This window comes from Coturnix japonica, chromosome 6 (genome assembly GCF_001577835.2).
Source record: "Coturnix japonica isolate 7356 chromosome 6, Coturnix japonica 2.1, whole genome shotgun sequence".
In the NCBI taxonomy this organism is placed as follows: Eukaryota; Metazoa; Chordata; class Aves; order Galliformes; family Phasianidae; genus Coturnix; species Coturnix japonica.
In genome coordinates this window covers 5263114-5279678 of record NC_029521.1, presented here as the reverse complement: position 1 = coordinate 5279678, position 16565 = coordinate 5263114, and the positions used below count along the sequence as shown (strand labels likewise).

At 47.3% G+C, this 16565-nt stretch overlaps 1 protein-coding gene and 1 long non-coding RNA gene across 3 annotated transcripts in view; one reads left to right on the top strand and one right to left on the bottom strand.

Annotated features, from left to right (window-relative positions):
* Positions 1-2288: 2288 nt before the first annotated feature.
* Positions 2289-7328, bottom strand: LOC116653594. Its single transcript, XR_004307716.1, has 2 exons — positions 4495-7328; positions 2289-2494 (listed from the first exon to the last, which is right to left on the bottom strand). It is a non-coding gene; the product is annotated as an uncharacterized LOC116653594 (long non-coding RNA).
* Positions 4061-16565, top strand: part of IPMK (inositol polyphosphate multikinase) — a 27418-nt gene continuing 14913 nt past the window's right edge. The window contains exons 1-2 of one of the 2 annotated variants that reach the window (XM_015866202.2): positions 4061-4437; positions 7323-7408. In XM_015866202.2, the coding sequence (XP_015721688.1) occupies positions 4191-4437; positions 7323-7408 (333 nt within the window). In that variant the 5' untranslated portion in view covers positions 4061-4190. Of the gene's footprint in view, positions 4438-7322; positions 7409-8661; positions 8749-16565 lie in introns of those variants that run through there. The other variant, XM_015866204.1, reaches the window with a different exon arrangement.

Here is a 16565-nt window from a genome sequence, read left to right as displayed (position 1 = left end):
TTCTGCAAATGCGTGTCTTTACATCACACAGAAACTCTTACTTGAAAATACAGTAACTGTCTTTCACAGTTCAAAATAGCTGAGGATTTCTGTTCAAGAGTAAGAGCATATTTCTACTCCACATCATTATTTTCCAGCATATCTTTTAGAAAGGTGAACAAATTCAAGTATTGATTTTGCAGCAGTCAGTTCTGCCTTATCACAATAGTGTGAGTGCCGAGTACTCAGGTGTTTCTAGCACAGAAGGCAGCTGTAGGTTCGGAGATACTTCCTGCACGTTGTAATTCGAGTGCCGTTAAGCTGGGTGGATTTCAGAGGCCAGCATTGCGATGACACACCTCTCCGCCAGGAGGAGCTGAACGCTATGCAATTGGTGGGGCTTGGTGTTGGCAGTGCAGCTCTGGAAGTGAAAACCTTGGGCTACCTTAGCGATTTGGACCTCTTTGTGGTATTTATGGGGCAACCGGCAGCAGAAGTAGGGGTCTGTGAGATCGATTTTACACAGTCGTGTAGCAGTTGCACTGGGATTTCCCTTTAAGTGTCATACAGCTAGCTAACATGTTGAAATGTGAATCAGTGCTGCATCACCGCTGCTCGCTCCAGTAATAGAGCATTTTATAATAGCAGTAGTAGTGTCTGTTCTTTAGCTTTGGTCATTGAGTTAGCTGAGAACTGGCTCTTGGAGCCCGAGGGGTTACATGCCTTCAGCAGACATCTGTTAGTTACTGTGTTTTCTCCTCTTGAGCTGTTTGTGAAATCTTAACTTCTCTCAAATACTTCTCTACAGCTGGCAAGTGTAACCATACATAGCTAAAACCTGGTCAAGAAGCACTGTGATCACAGCTGGTGCTCCTGCTCTAGACAATGGCCAGTGCAGGCTTACACTTCAGAAATGATTAAATCTGTTGCTCTTTTCCAACTGTGTGGTCGTGATCTTTCAATCCCTTCTTGGCTCCGGCATCTGTGCCGGCTAAAGTACTTTTTAAGGGTTGAAATTTAGTTATTTTTAGACAACCCTAAGCAGCAAAATACTGTGTAATAGAAGAGCAGGTTGGCAGTGGGTGTAGTCAATGAAGAGATGCTTGGTTTTACCTCAGATGGAGGCAATGTAACTAGCCTCTAGGGAAAGACATGGGTGCGTTTTAAACAAACCTCTTGGCATGTTAATTGTTTAAATCAAGTACTGGGGTTATCCTAAAGCATGAGGATGTGACTGGTAAAATGCCATCATGCATCTGTAAGACCTGAGCAACAGCCTGATAAAGATACAAGGCTGTACATGCAAAGGATTTGTTTAGAAAGGCCAAAGGAGTAATCTTTAGCTACCTGTAATCCATGAGATCAGGAGATAGTGCTAAAGACATTGGCTAATGCCGCTGTTTCAGAATGAAGCATAACTTGTTGCCCCAGGATGTCAAACTTAAACTTCTCTCGTTGCTGTTTTCTGGGCTTGGAGGCAGCAAAAACCCATTAGGCTCATCACAAATCATGGTTTAATTCTAACATCTGCATTGACTAATCAAGGGTGTGTTCCCATCCTCTGTGAGAGGCCAAGTGCACCAGCTGGACTTGGTACGTGGCACGCTGAGGCGATGCAGAGCAGCTCAGTGATGCCTTTTGTCTTTCTCAGTGCTCTTTCTGATGTTGCCCAACACTCTGTTGGCTTTTTTTGGCTGATGACCTCAGCCTACTGTCAACAGTGACTTCAGGATCTCTTTTGTGGGCTGTGACAGCTACTTCTAGGTTCCGCATTGAGGAGCTTTGGTTTGGATTACTTTCCCATGCCTTTGTTATCTTACTTTGATCCACAGGGAAGTTCTTCTGCCAACATTGGGTTGTCTAACAACTAATGTCAACTAACAAACGTCTAACATTGAGGAAGAAAGGAACTATTGAAATGAGCTTTGTGAGTCCTCGTCTGCAGCTATATGAAGTTATGTTAGAAGACCTGTCATAGAATCATAGAATTACCCAGGTTGGAAAAGACCTTGAAGATCATCAAGTTCAACCGCAGCCTAACCAGAACCCTAACTCTAAAAACCCTACACTAAATCATATCCCTGAGCACCACATCCAAATGGCTCTTAAACACAACCAGGGATGGTGACTCAACCACCTCCCTGGGGAGCCTATTCCAGTACCTAACTACCCGTTCTGTAAAGAAGTTCTTCCTAATATCCAACCTAAAGTTCTTCCTAAAAACAGACGTCTCAAAATCCAGAGCTGCGGTTCAGTTTGTAGAAAAGACGATCCAGAAAACGCACAACTGAAGCAAATTAATGTCAAAGTCGTTTTTGAAGTGTTCTGTATTATCTCTGGAGAGCGTAGGCTGTTTGATGATAACACTGCTCTGTTTTCAAACTACAGAACCACAGGCATACCTGGTTGCTAGGGCGGAGAGTGATGTCGGAGAGGTTGCATTAGTCACGACCAAGTAAAATATTAATGAGAGGCTCCCGTCGTGGTGCTTGATGCCGAAGTGAAGAGGTGATAGCTAGGAAAGAGAACGTTTGTTCAGTCTTTGCCGTCTCTGTTGCAATCCTTTTGGCCGCCAGAAGCTACGCAAGCACAGCCGTGTGCTGCAGGAAGTGGCTCTGCGGGCAGCAGGATTTGCTTCTCTTGTTCAGACCTCATGGCCCTGGCAGAGCAGTGGCGGTTTGGGCCAAACAGGACAAGTGGCAGTGAGCCACAGCACTGAAGAACCCAGCGGTGCCTGCTGTCAGCACCGCTCTGCTTACCTCATGGCCCCCTGCTCTTCCACGGAGAGTGAGCTGATTTCCTGTACTAACCTACCCTGCATCTTGCGGTTAGTTATTAACTAGCTGTTCTGAAGGGCTTTCTTTCAGCTGAAAGCAATTCTCCGCTCCTCCACCGCTGCTGGTGGATTCCCAATATCCTGCCTGTGTTTTGAGGGGCTGCTTGCAGCCCTCTTTCACTTTCTCTTTCAGTGCAATTGCAGAGCCCTGAGCTGAGCTGATTCCCATGCAGTCTTGCTGGTAGTTTCAGCATTCAGGGCAAGCTCCTACAGAAGTCATGCTTTGTGAAGAAGCTCGTTATCTCTGTTTTCTGGTACTCACTTGGTTTCACTTGTTTTATTTTAGGATAAACTCCCAGATTAGATTAGCAAACTCCATGTGCTGAAGCGTGAGGGTGGAATGAGTGAGCTGAGTCCGACGTCACTCCATTCCTATATGCACAAATCTGACTAAAGCAAACACCAGGAAAAAGGAACTAGTCAGTGTTTACTTATTCCAATTACTCACGCTTTTGTATTTCTTTCATCCCTTCCAGCTCCACTTCTGTTAGCTCCAAGGCTATCTGCAAGGTATTCATTCAGGACTAGATTTTTGAAGATCCTTTTAATTCCCATTTTTAACCTGCTAATGCTCCTTTTATTCTTTTCTAGTAGGACTTCAAGCTGTAGGTCACACAGTTAGATGGGTACCCACTGAAATGGGAAACAAACGGCAAAAGGGAACATCGGGAACAACAGGGTGGCAAACAGAGCTGATGTAAGCCCTGTGAAAAGAGATGCGTATTAAAGCCTTGGGCTCGGGGGTGCTGTGAGCGAATGCAGGCCTGCATCTACCCACGGGGGGGGTTACGTTCAGAATGGTGATTAAACCTTTATCCAGTCCTTATTGATATCAGGCCTCGAGCCTCAGGCGCTCCAGACCGTTTTAAAGGCTCTTATCCACTTGAGAGGCACGATACTATCTGCGTGCTTCGGTTCGTGGGCCCAACGGAGAGAAAACAACCATTGAGAGGCAACCTCGGGGCGTCAGCACTCCGACCTACAGTGGGTTTTGCGGCGGGCTCCTGCTCACAGAGCCGCCGGGCGGCCGAGCCCTCGCCCCGTTCCATCGAGCCGCTGAGGCGGGGCTGCAGCGGGAGCTCCGGGCCCCGGCCCTCCCCTCACGGCGGCGACCCCTGGCGGCCCCGCAGCTGCTCCGCTCGGCGGGCGGAGGCGGAGCGGCGCGGGGCGGAGCGGGGCGGTGCCGCCGCCTGTCGCTGCTTCAGCGCCGTGGTGGGCGGCACGGCTCGGAGCGGCACGGCACGGCACGGCACGGCTCGCGCCGAGCGGAGCGGGGTGATGGAGTCGCGGGCCGTCGCCGCTCGCAGCCCGGCACGCAGCGCCCGCTGAGCCCCGCCCGCCGCGACACCGCAGCCCCTCGGCTCCCCCTCGGGAAATGGCCACGGAGCCCCCGCGGCCGGCGCCGCCCGCGGCCGGGCACCCCGAGGGAGGGTGCGGGCGCTGCGCGGGCGGCGGGCGCGGCGAGGCGGAGGAGGCCGCGGCCCAGCAGGCGGGAGGCGCCGCCCCGGGCCCCGCGGTGGCCGTGCTGCCGGCGGCGGCGGGGGGCCGGCGGCGGGGACTGAACGGCTGCGTGCCGCTGTCGCACCAGGTGGCCGGGCACATGTACGGCAAGGATAAAGGCGGTGAGCGGGGCCGGCGGGCGGGGGGGTTGCGTGCTGCTTTGTGGCGGCGGTGCCTACCTGCGGCCGGGAGCGGCGCGGCATCCCCGGGGTCGGTGCTGCGCGCGGTTATGTAACGGCGGGGGGTCGGTGGGGCCGCGGGGCGCTGGCCGTGCTGCCTCCCGTGGGGGGATCGGAACGGGCCGGCGTGGTTCCCTTCTCTTCTGGTCGTTCTGTGATGACAGGGCTGCGTCAGAACCGGCGGGCTCCTGGCAGCCGTGGTTCGGCTTCCATTGACCTGATGCCTTAACAGGTGGAAGCGAAGGGAGCCGTGCTGCAGGCCTGGGAGCTGCGTCCACACGACGCTGAGCCGCAGGCGGCCCCCGGGCCGAACCGTGTCCGGAGCAGCTGAACAGCTTCTCTGCAAATGCACGTGTGAGTCTAGATGGAAAGGGACAACTTGTGAGGTGCTCACCGACTTGGTGCTATGAGCAAGCCCAGAGCTGATGAACAGCGCAGTGGTACAGATGCTGTGAGGATTTAGTGTTTACTGAAGCGTGTTTCCACCAGCTCTTGATTTTCATTCTGATTTCAGAGGCGCTGGCCCTTCCTATAAAGGTTTCTTTCAGCATTGGCAACGGTCAGTGCAGAGCTAATGCTGCCAAGGGATGCTCTCACCCCTCCCAGTCATCCAGTTGGGTACAACTCCTGCCTTTGAGCCCAATGTACTCATCCATTCAGCTTCCAGGGTGACTTTTGAGAACAGCTGTAAGGGGAACACGCTGTTATGCTGCCTCTGAACCTTGCCCATAGGAGCTGAGCAGGCTGAGGGCTGAACTTCACCAGCCCTTTGCTGTCAGTGGGTGGAACTGCAGTGCCAGTGGCACCGTGAGCTGGCCTTATCTGCAGCTCATGTTCAAGGCATGTCCAATAATTTACACAGCAGTCTAATTCTCACACCCTGCCCCTGCTGCACCAGTGCAGTAGACGTCAAGGGGGTTTGTTGGCTCCTGTACATCATTTATTGTATTCTGTAGTATGGGGTGGGGTTGGGCAAAAAGGACTCACCTTTGGCACATCACTTCTTATCGCTGTTGTCACCTGGGTGGTGCATCCATACTGCGGGCACAGCTCAAATGGATTAGATAAAGCCACAGACCCTGTATCTAAGAGCAAGGCTCGTGCTTCCTTGCAGGGGTACTGATCACATCATAGGAACTTGAGTTTCATATTGTAGTGAAGACCAGAGCTGCTCTGTGATATGCGCAGTTCTCTTGTTTTTTGTCCCTGAATCTTCTCATTCTGTGTCTTTACAGATGATGCTCGTAGAAGTACAGGCAGTTGAGATGCTAAAGATACAGGGTCATGTATAATTCTGCAGTGCTGCTCCCATGGTGTCTTTGTTATGAAGCTAGTGGCCAGATGTGTTGGTATATGTAGTTATTGATAGCACTGGTAAGGAATACCGGCATTTGCTGGTTGAAACTCGGAGCCTTCCTTCTTTTGCCCAGCTTCCTCCTGTGTGTCATTGTTGTCCTCTTGTGCCCAACTTCCCTACTGTCCCTACATACAAACATACGGAGGACTTGAAGGTATCCACAGTATTGTTTTGTTTAAGTATACCTTAAAAAGTCTCAGCCATCAGTTCTGTTCCAATAACCTTTTCCATTTACATGCTGTGGCTGTCACTGCTGTGCAAAAGAAGGGCTGCAGCAGCCTCTCTACACCACACGTGTCAGACTTCTGGGCATTAGGAGTGACCTGTGGCTGAACACTCTTTTCAATAGTCCCTTCCTCCAAAGAGAGCAAATGCTGTAGTACCTAAGGTGCTGAGCTTTGGGCTGTGGCTTTGTTCCATAGGCAGGAAGAGAGAGGCAGGAGCTGATGAGATATGCTGCCTTTTAGAGTGTGTTTGTGCAAGACTCTTGTATATATCTTCTAGATAAGGAGAAGGTTTTGGATTTTGTGGGGGGTGCTGAAAGATGAGTCTTTGGCTTCCTGCATGTCTCTGTTGCAGACGCAGGGAAGGAGTCAAGAAATCCAGAGGACGAGGGGACTTCAGACAGCATCGTATTACATCAATTTCTTGTCATCCACCTGGATCCAAAGCGCAGTGTTCTGGTGGAAAGCACTCAGTGTGATTTGTCTTTCTGGGTTTCTCTTTGCCAATGGAGCAGTATATGGGTTCTACTTCTAGGGACGTTTGCCTGGTCTTTCTGCCTTGTCTTATAACTTGTACTAATGTGTCGATTTTGAGGTGTGTTGTAAAACCTTTTTTTAGTGCTGTGATTCTAAGTAATTCATTCAAAACGTGTCATGTCCTGCAAAACCTTCACACTAAGTGTTTTCTGGCGCGTGTGGAAGGGTGTTGTGTTGTAAGTATGGGTGATAGAGACAGTAGTATCTAGCAAGTGCAAAGTGCTGCAGGGATGTTACTTCCAGTAAGGTAGAAGTGCTCTTTGGATGCTGCTTGTATAGGGATATGTCTGTGGGCCGTGGTATGTAAGCTTGTGAGAAATGTGTTAAACTTGGTGCTAGCTCCTTTAACTTCTTAGGGTTGCTGGAAAAGCAACTTATCAGTTATTTAAAAAGGGAGTGTCTGTATAATCTTCCATAGTCAACTGTATGTTTTTTTTGGGTGGGACTGTTAATGACAGTTCCCTGTTACTGTGTTGGCCTTGAACAGAGTTAGATGCGGAAAGTCATCTGATGGCTAGAAAAAGAGGAATGCAAGCAAACCTCTGCTAAGGGCTTTGTGTGGGAGCTGCCAATTTCTTCTCTACTGTGCATGTACTGGAAACAGTAGAACTGAACAAATAGGCTGTCCCTGATGTTTATTTGCCATTTCTGAATGAAATGAAAGCTCTCGCCCTTAAAACCTGTCCCTGAAGGAACTGCTTCTCTTCTAGGTATACTGCAGCATCCAGATGGGACTGTCCTGAAGCAGCTGCAGCCCCCACCTCGAGGTCCCAGGGAGCAGGAGTTCTACAACAAGGTGAGGGTCCACACGGTTGAGGTGGCTGTTCTTCATGTACAAGTCTATTATTATTGCTTAATTCATATCTGAATGGTACAGCACTGGCAGTCCTGTATCTATGCTGTCTAGAGCTTTCTCCTCTTTCAGTCTATTCAGTCCCCATGCTTATTTGCTCATGGGACATCAGGGTTTTCATTATCCAAGACTCATCTCCAGTTGCCATTATCAGTAACTTGGATAGCACACACCAGGAAAGCTGTTGCGGGTTATGGTCCTTGAAGGTAAACTGTAATTACAGTCTTGTTTCCTTACCAGCCATCTGCCCGTTGTAGTTTATCACGTTGGTTTTTTTAATATTATCTTGATATGTCATCTCTTTGCACCAGGTACAGATGACTGTAGCAATCTTGATGCGGGATGAAAAAGGAGCCTTGAGACCCTCTTTTTGTTCTGTTTTTGTTTTTGGCAGGTTATTAATGTAAGCTACTGAAGATGTTATGTGTTTTGTGGAAATACCTTGCATAAAACTGGCTGAGCTATGTACACTGAGCTAACAGCGTGTTTGCATAGTAGTGTTACTTGATAATTCCCAAGATAGGGCTGTTAGACAAAACAGCAGCTCTTGAGTTAGGAGCTCAGCGGGAGCCAGTTAAACCTAGAAGTAAAGATTCCTCTGAGGTTTCCCAGCGACTCTTGTTTGGATGAGGTTAAGAATCATACAATCCAGGCTGAATGGTTACTCTTCAGTAGAAGGAGTCGGCTTAAACAGATGCCTCTGAGTGCCAGGTGGGTTTCTATTCTGTGAAATCCTCAAGTACTGTTGCTGTCTAAAGCCAGAGAGCAAGGATTGTAAGCTTGATCATGGCTTAGATGTTAACCTTTCTCAGCACAAGCTTTCTCACTTGCCTGTTGCTTAGACTCATGTGAAAAGCTGTGAGCAAGACCCTTGACAACAACTTGAAGCAAGAGTGCCCTTGTTACTAGAGCCTGTCAGAGGGGAAGGAATTGGGTCTTAATGCTACTGAGAGTTTCTCTTCTTTATGGAGTCTTGCCAGGTCACTTGTGAAACTGAATGTTTTTTGCTCATGCCCCATCTGGAAAAGGGGCTTGGTGATTCTTGAAGAATGAAGGGGAAAGGAAAAGGTGTGTACACAATTGTTTGTGCACGAACTAGGACGCCTTTGTCTGGGAGAAGGGGAGGAGAGAAAGTGCTTAAATGCTTAATAGGTGAAAGTACAGGAGAAAGGTCTTGGGGGTTTCTAGCTCCTCAGTGATTAACTGCTGTCATGCTTGCTTTCAGGCAAGAACCACATGGTGCCAAGTATAGATGCCTAAGCACTCCATATGTTTCAGACAAGGTGAGGATTACTGCAGGTTGTGGGGTTTAGTGTAAGGTATGCAATTCTGCATCCAGCTTGTGTTGATACACTAGCTTTTTGCTGCCAAGAAGGAAAGGCTTTTCCTCCTGTTTAGCCATTTATCTTACGCTGTGCTGGTGTTTTCCAGATGTGGATGAATACAATTGACTCGTTGGAAGTTTTCTATCAGTTAAACTGATAAGCAGCGAGAACAGCAGCAAGACTGCCCCTTTTTGGTGACTTAGCTCACTGCACTTCCGGCCTGTGAAGAGACTTTATTACCTTGGGATAGGCTAATGATCCTCCAGAGAACGGGGGAAGGAAAATCTTACCAGTCCTTGAGACAAGGGGTTGTTTACAAGGCAGTCTTGTAGAAAAGGTGAACAGAAGTAGTGCAGAAATGAAATGCTTCTAGATGAACTTACGTTGAGGTTATCTTCTATTTAACTATTTTCTCTGTATTGATATGTTCAGTTACCTGGGCCAGAAAGAAGGCCGCCTTCACTTGCGGGTAAAGCAAACCACCTCAGCTGGAGCCATTGAGAACCATTGCAGTTTGTGGATCAAAATGATGCTGCCTACATCAGCAAAACACCAGGAGTTTGTTCCTGTTGGGCACATGAGGGATACTGTCTACTGAGCACAAAGCAGGGTGCTGGCTGCTACAGCCCAAACAGAATGAGCTGCCTGCAGTGTGTCTGCAGGGACACCACCTCTGTGGGTAGCCTGCGCCTGTGCTGGAATCTGGATCTGGAAGAAGTAATTGTAAGAGGGTGGTTGCAGTTGTTTTAAGGAGTATCTTCACCGATGATGGGTTGTTTCCATCCATGTAGACTGCTTGGTGAGGAGGCGTAGGCAGAGGTGCTGCAAAGGACTGCTTTTAGAGGAGGCTGCAGCACACAGATGTGGAAGCAGAAAAATAGCAGCGTTTGAGAATTCATTTTAATAGGAGATGTAGTGGTGACCTGTTTCTAGTAAAGCAAGTGAATCGCTGCAAGGCAACGTGTGGTCGTGATAGCTGCCTACACGTGCATACCAAGGAATCCATAGAAGCAGGCTACTTCTCAGTCTGTTTCAGTATTTAAGTTCAGCCTGCTTTATGCCAGTGCGTGTATACGTGCTGAAACGGTCTGACTTAATTCAGCAGTATTAGCAGAGGGAAGGGAAGAAGCCTCCTGGCCCTCAGACCACATCTCTTCAGGCAGGTGAGTGGGGACCTGTGAACCAAGCATGCTTGGGAAAGGTCGGCACAGTCTCTGGGTGAGGTGAAACCTTTGTGCTCTGCTGGGAACACAGCTCTTGTTTCAAAGTGCCAGGCTGCACCCAAGAGCACTGTGTGCTAACATAGCTATCTTCTACTATTTAAGAGCTATCATGTTCAGTAGAGGGTATTTGTTCATTTGTCACATCAAGAATGTAGCTCTGCAGAAACCGCTGTCCTGTTGGTGCCGTGAAGAGGGGGAGGAAGCTGGAATGTCTTGCTTTAAATAGGGCAGCTGCTTCTGTGGGCCCACAAGGATAGAGCTTGGACAGCAAATATTTAAAGCCAAGGAAGAGAATTTACAGTTGTTAAAGCTAGCTTCACAGCTACGTTTTCCTAGCTCTGTGTTTAGCAGTAAGAGATGGAGAGCTTCTCTTCTTGTATGCAACAGGACAAGGGAAGGTTGCTGGGTGATTTAAAGTGATAGCTCCTCCAGTTCTTATTTTAGACTTTGGTTTCCTGGGGCTGTAGACCTCTGTTACTTCCACGTACCTGCTCTGAGCATGGCGTACTGAAGTTCTAAAGGTTGGTAACTGACTTGCTAATAAACGAGGTTTTTATAGTCAACAGATCAATAAATGTGCCCATAAACTTTTATTTGATCTGCCCTTTTGCTCTCCTGCAGTAACTGCGTGGTGCTTGGGGTTCAAGAAGTACACCTTCCTCCCCTTGTTCTGCTTTTTGACAACTGTCCTATCTGATAAAGTACTTGCAGCTTGGACAACTCCCAACGGTTAACATTTCTTTTTTCCCCCCTCTTTGCTAGCAGCTGCGTGTCAGAATCGTCATAGCTGGTACTTGTCACCTTGCCACATCATGGCTCCATATAACGTTAACTACAATACTGATGTTTCTAAGGCTGTGGTAAGGGCATGTCCTACCCTAATTCTCATACATGCTTTTGTCCCTGAGGTTACATCTGTGATATTGGGGGATTGGAGTGAAAAGGCAGGTTTGGCACTCTCTGTCCCAGCTCCAATCTGGCAGCTTCCTTACCTCTACCTGAGTGCCTGGGAACTGAGAGCTGATAGACTCTGTGTAGTGTTGGGAAGAGGTATTTGTGGTGCTCATCTGGCCCTTCTGGAGAACAGCTCTTCATCCTGTTGCTAGTTCATGACTACTCTGCTAACTGCTCTAGCAGTTGTTTGGAAGTTCAGAGTTCAAGCCCCGCTGTCGTATAATGTGAATGCAAGGAAGCAGTTACCACTGTAGATAATAGGAATTGTTTTTCACTCTTGTTACATGTCTTGAAAACAAAGCCAGGATGTAAGAGACGCAAATAACTCCAGCGTGTAACAGAGGTTTATGTTAGGTGAGAGTCGGGCACTTGAAAGCTAGGAAGTCATGGTTTCATGGTTGCCCGCACAATTGTTATTGTGAACTTTTGCTGGATGCATTATAGTGTAACTTTCAATAGGGTGATGACCTGTCTTTGTGTGTTCTTTCCTCTAAAGAACTTAGTAACTCATTTTTACAGCCTAGACACGAGGCAGAATTAATACTGCTTGTGCAGCCTTTTCTGTCTCTCTTGCCTGAGTTAGTCTGAGTTTGTGGGCAGAGGATAACATGTGAGTGTTAGCCAATTACCAAGCGCCCAAATGTTCCTCGTGCTCCCGTGGTTACGGGAAAGGAGAAATGTGCAGGAGGTTTGCCCATTCAGACCACTCATTAATCTTATTTAATTCTCAATAACCTGCTGCAGCTCTTCATTGCAGCTTGATGCTTTTTCTTTTTCCTTTTTGCATTGCCTTATTTTAATTAGCATTCATGCAGCTTCAGGCAGTGCAGAAGACTTCTAGCGACTTCCCTCCCCCTCCATGGCAGCAAATCAAGCCAGCAGCCTGAAAGATGTGTTTTGGCCTGGAAGCTTTTGCACAGAGTTGCAAGAACTGACTCATTATGCTTAGCCCTCTTCCAGCCTATCTAGCACAAATCACGATAAGGCAGCCTGTGTTCTGTAAACTGTTCTCTGCTGGTGACAGAAGATGACAGGGATCGGAGAGGGAAATGGTGCCTTGCTTCAGGATGAATTACCCTATTTTGCAAACTCAGCTAACTGGTTTTATGGTCTCGATTTAGATGGTAACTCTTGACTGAAAAAGGAGTGGATGATGGCCATAGTTCTGCTATTGTGTACTAAAATAGCCTTATCCTGTGATCAAGTCTCCAGCTAAGGTTCTGGTTGCAAGTCCTGTATGGATAAAGCTTCAAGAAATAGCATGTGCAGCTCTCTGAATGTTGTTTGAGGGGCACACTGCCTTGCCCAGACCTTTCACTGCTGCATTCAGAGCTGAAGCTTGTTATCTTGACATGTTATCCTTGGCCTCATTTGGGTCTACTGCATCTGTTGAAGAGGTGATGTTCGTGGAGTACTACAAATTAGCTATTTGCAAATGTAGTGGGTATGTTCTGATACACTCCCCTTTTGTCCTTGGCATTATCTTCAGCTCAGCAGCTGTCCTGGAGGCATTCTGTTGTGTTGGGGGTATAAGCAATTTTAGGTTTCCCAGCCAATGTGTGAAACTGTCTTAACCGTGACCATCTCTTCTGCACTCAAAACCATGAGCCTGGGCAGTGTTACTGTAGTAAAAGGAAGAACATGCAGCACTCTTGACCTAATGAGAAGGAAATGACTTTTTGACCGAATTATGAAATACTGGCCACTTGTATTTGTTTATTTCCTAAATAAAAACAAATAAAGGGGAATGAGGGATGAGCACAGAGAGCCTGCTGAGTTCCTTGCACTGTCGTAGGAGCTCTTTGTGTTTCAGGGCACTATGAAATGGCGTACAGCCTTCTGTACCAGGACAGTAAGAATAACTAAGTGTGGCAGATTTTTGTGAATCTTGGGCCCTGCAGCAGAAAAAAGTCTGGGAGGGCCATGCTCTGCAGTAGGAAGTGAACCCAGGAGAGTCTGCTGAGCATCTGTTCTCTATACTCCTTGTACGTTGTGTGCCACGCAGTAATCTACAGTCCCCTTTAATAAATCTAAAACTCATAAAGAGAGAGACAGTAAAAGGCCATTATTGCAATTTGATGCAAGCAAGGAACTACTGGGTGGAGTTAGTAACAGACCAAGTAGTCTATAGTCTGTGCAATGCGAGGAAGCAGGAAAAGAAGTGCTGTTCTCTCATCAACCTGATTTCAAGGGAGATTTCTGCTGAGAGTAGATAACGCTGAAAAAGAAGCAACAGAGTGTGGTTTTCATGTGCGTATCCATGGGATGATAATTGGATTAAACTGCACTATGACGTTCTTGCTGTGCAAGCAATAACTTTCTCAGACCTGATCAAATATTTAAGTGACGTTTCGATTCATTTACGATGAAAAGAGCCCCTCTTTGTGAAGACAAAGCTAAGTGAATTACTTGGCTCACCACATAACCTGCATTTTGTTTTCCCTCTGCCTAGCTGCAGCAGACTATGCTGGAAGGCTCACCAGAGGTTTTAAATGCTATTATTACAGGGTTTTGTTGGCTTTATCTCCCCCTTCCTGCTGTGTTCTGTCCCAGGTGCAGCACGGCTTCTTTCCTTTCTTGCCAGCGGTGAGCAGGGGTTTGTTTGCAGGTTGGGGAAACAGCTGATGAGCTCATCCACCAGATGAGTGAAAGGAACACGTGGGCCTGGAGCAGGTTCTGTAACTTCCAGTTTTGCATAGGGCAGAAGTGTGTGGGACTCCAAACGCTGCTGTAGGTATGGAATGGAAATTGATTTTGGGGCTGTGGCAGCCCAGGCTTGGGTTGGTTTAAACCACTGTGAAGCTCTGCCTTCAGGGCAGTGCTACCCTAAGCTCTTTGCGGGGGCTGCCTCTCGCAGAGGTAGAAAAGAGAAATCCAACTCTGTCTGTCAGGACTTGTCTTCCCTTTCTGTCTCTTTGAAATGCAAAGTTAAATTTTGCCTATGTAACTGCTCTAGGGTTCCTCCCACCCCTTGTTCTGTCACTACCTAGCGTGGCTCTTAAGCTGTGATCAGACTGCTTTTCAGAAACAAAGGGTAATGCTTGGTAGTGTTCACAGAGAGCAGGGCAGTGATGCTGGCTTGTTTTCCTTTTAGTCCTGCTCTACCATTTTACTTTTCTTTCAGTACTCCCAGTGATAGACTCCTTAAGTAGTTGGCTTTACTCCAAAACAATCTTGGAGCAGAAAGTTTGTATGCAAACCTCTCACTACCATCGCTCCAGCTTGGTTTTGCATCTTAGCAGGTTGTGGACTTCTCAAGGTCTTTGTTTCTCACCAGGTCAGTATTTTCCCTTAATACACAAAGCAATACTCATGTTGTGTTGCTTCATGTGTTGCAGTAACAGCTGTAAAGAGAGATGAGAAACTGCTTGTACTATGTTCCTTCCAGGGAAGTGTGAATTAGCCGATGGACTGACTGGCCTTAAGATTTGCTGGATTTCTCTGGCTGCTGGTGGTTTGAGTTGTTGCAGTGCTGTTGGGCAAATGGTGAATGTTGTTGAACTAAGAAGAGTAGGATTGTAGAATCATAGAACCATTTGTGATGGAAGGGACCTTTAGGATCATGGAGTTCCAGCCCCCCACTATAGGCAGGGACACCTCCTGCTAGACCAGGTTTCTCACAGCCCCATCCAGCCTGGCCTTGAATGTTTCCAGGGAGGAGGCATTCACAGCCTCGCTGGGCAACCCATTCCAGTGTCTCACCACCCTCACAGTGAAGACTTTCTTCCTAATATCTGGTCTGAATCTACCCTCTTCCAGATGAAAACCATTTCCTCTCATCCTGTTGCTACATGTCCTTGTAAAAAGTCCCTTCCCAGAGGGAGAAGTATTTAGTGTGTTAAATTTGAAACTTCCTTATCAGATGATCAGCCAGGCGATTTTATTTTATTGTTTTTAATTTCAGCTTCTAGTGGGGAGTGTGGATTCTGCTCCAGTCTCTGTTGTGTGTGAACTGACCAAACATAGGTTTTGGAGTAGCAAATTTCATATGCTTTTTCCTATGTGTTTTTGGACTATATTCAATTTAAGAGTCTCTTGACCTACTTAGAAGGCAGCTTACCAGATGTTCGTGCTGTCAATGCAAATACAACCATCTCTATTTTCCTGGGTATCTTCTTTAAGAGCATGTTTATTTTAAAAAATAAGACCAAAAGCTGCGTCTGGTTACAGTGCTTGAGGGTTTGAGCTTTGTGGCATGTCCTGAAAGGATTATCTCTAACTTCAGAGAGCTCTCTAATTCATTGACTGCAGCTCATCATGTTCATCATGGTTCTGCTGTGGGGTTTGTTCAGCCTTGCCGCTGAGCCTGACCGCTGCCTGTTAGCTTCTGCTGCTGCCTGCTGAAGGCTTGAAACTCTGCTGCAGCCTCAGAAACAGCTCAGGGTTTGCTTCATCTCTTGTGTAGTACCCTTGCTTGGAGTTGTGAAGCCGTGCAGTTAAGGATTGCTCAATTAACAGCTGCCGTTTCAACCTCAATTTTCTGGCCCTCATGCTTGCCTGGTATAACTGGGTGATGCAGGAGTCCGAAGGGAAATGCTGCGTGCGCTCAGGTAATTAAAGTTACTGTTCTAATGCATACACATAGGGAGACAGAATTAAGGCTGCACTATCATCTGTAAGTCTTACACTTGCTAATTTGAGCATGTGACTTAATTAACTCCTTCCTGTTGGAATTTCAACATTGGTTCTGCCCTCCCTCAGCTCGTTGTGTGATTAGCCCTCTTTGCAAGACAAAGAAGAGCCATGTCGTGCTGCTGCCTTAAGTAAGGAATAGAACATTCGCATTTCTCCCAAGCAGCCCCTGTTTGCCTTAAAAAAACTGATGAATCTGTTGGATCAGATTTACCAAAACAGAGTGTACTTTGGATTAAAAGCTAAGGGATCGTGAATTTGCCTTGGAGTTAAAGCATTCTGAGCGGCTGGAAATTATGACTTCATGGTGTCTATTGGACTATTGAACGGCATGGGACGTAACTGGGGCATGTTCTTCATATGAGCGAGCTGCAGCAGTTTGTAATGGTCATGTTGTGAGCCCTCCAAATGTCAGCATCCTGTTTACTTGCTTTTTAGCCCAGAGGCGATTACGTTTTATGTCTCCAGTTTGTGCTATTGAAAGAATGTAGCCTGTGTAGGAGGGTTACCTACCCTGGCTGAGCTGACACTGAAGAGTTTTGCAGTTCTGGATCTGTTGGATGAAGATGTTATGTGCAGTAAAGCAACAAATAGTGTATATTTATCAGTGTATGCTCAAGAAATGGGCGTTTTTACATTCAGAAAACAGGAGCTGGTCTTTCAGTAACGCTGGTGTATTGCTGATAAAAGCAGAAGTACAGTGGTTCACTTATAAAGGTTGTTCTAGGGTGGGTGACAGCTCTGCCACCAGTGATACCTTCTGGGGTCTGGGATGCGTGGTTCATTTCTCATGTAGTTTGAGGATATTTTTTTTGTCATAGATCCACGTAGATTTGTCATTCTGAGCGACATGTGAATGTGCAGCTTGCTGCTGGGTTGGGTGTGGGGAGCAGAAACGCCCAGTGCTGCTATCTGAGGCCCTTTCTCATCAGGAGTTGTTTTCTCCTGCATAAGGTCAGGTGTAAT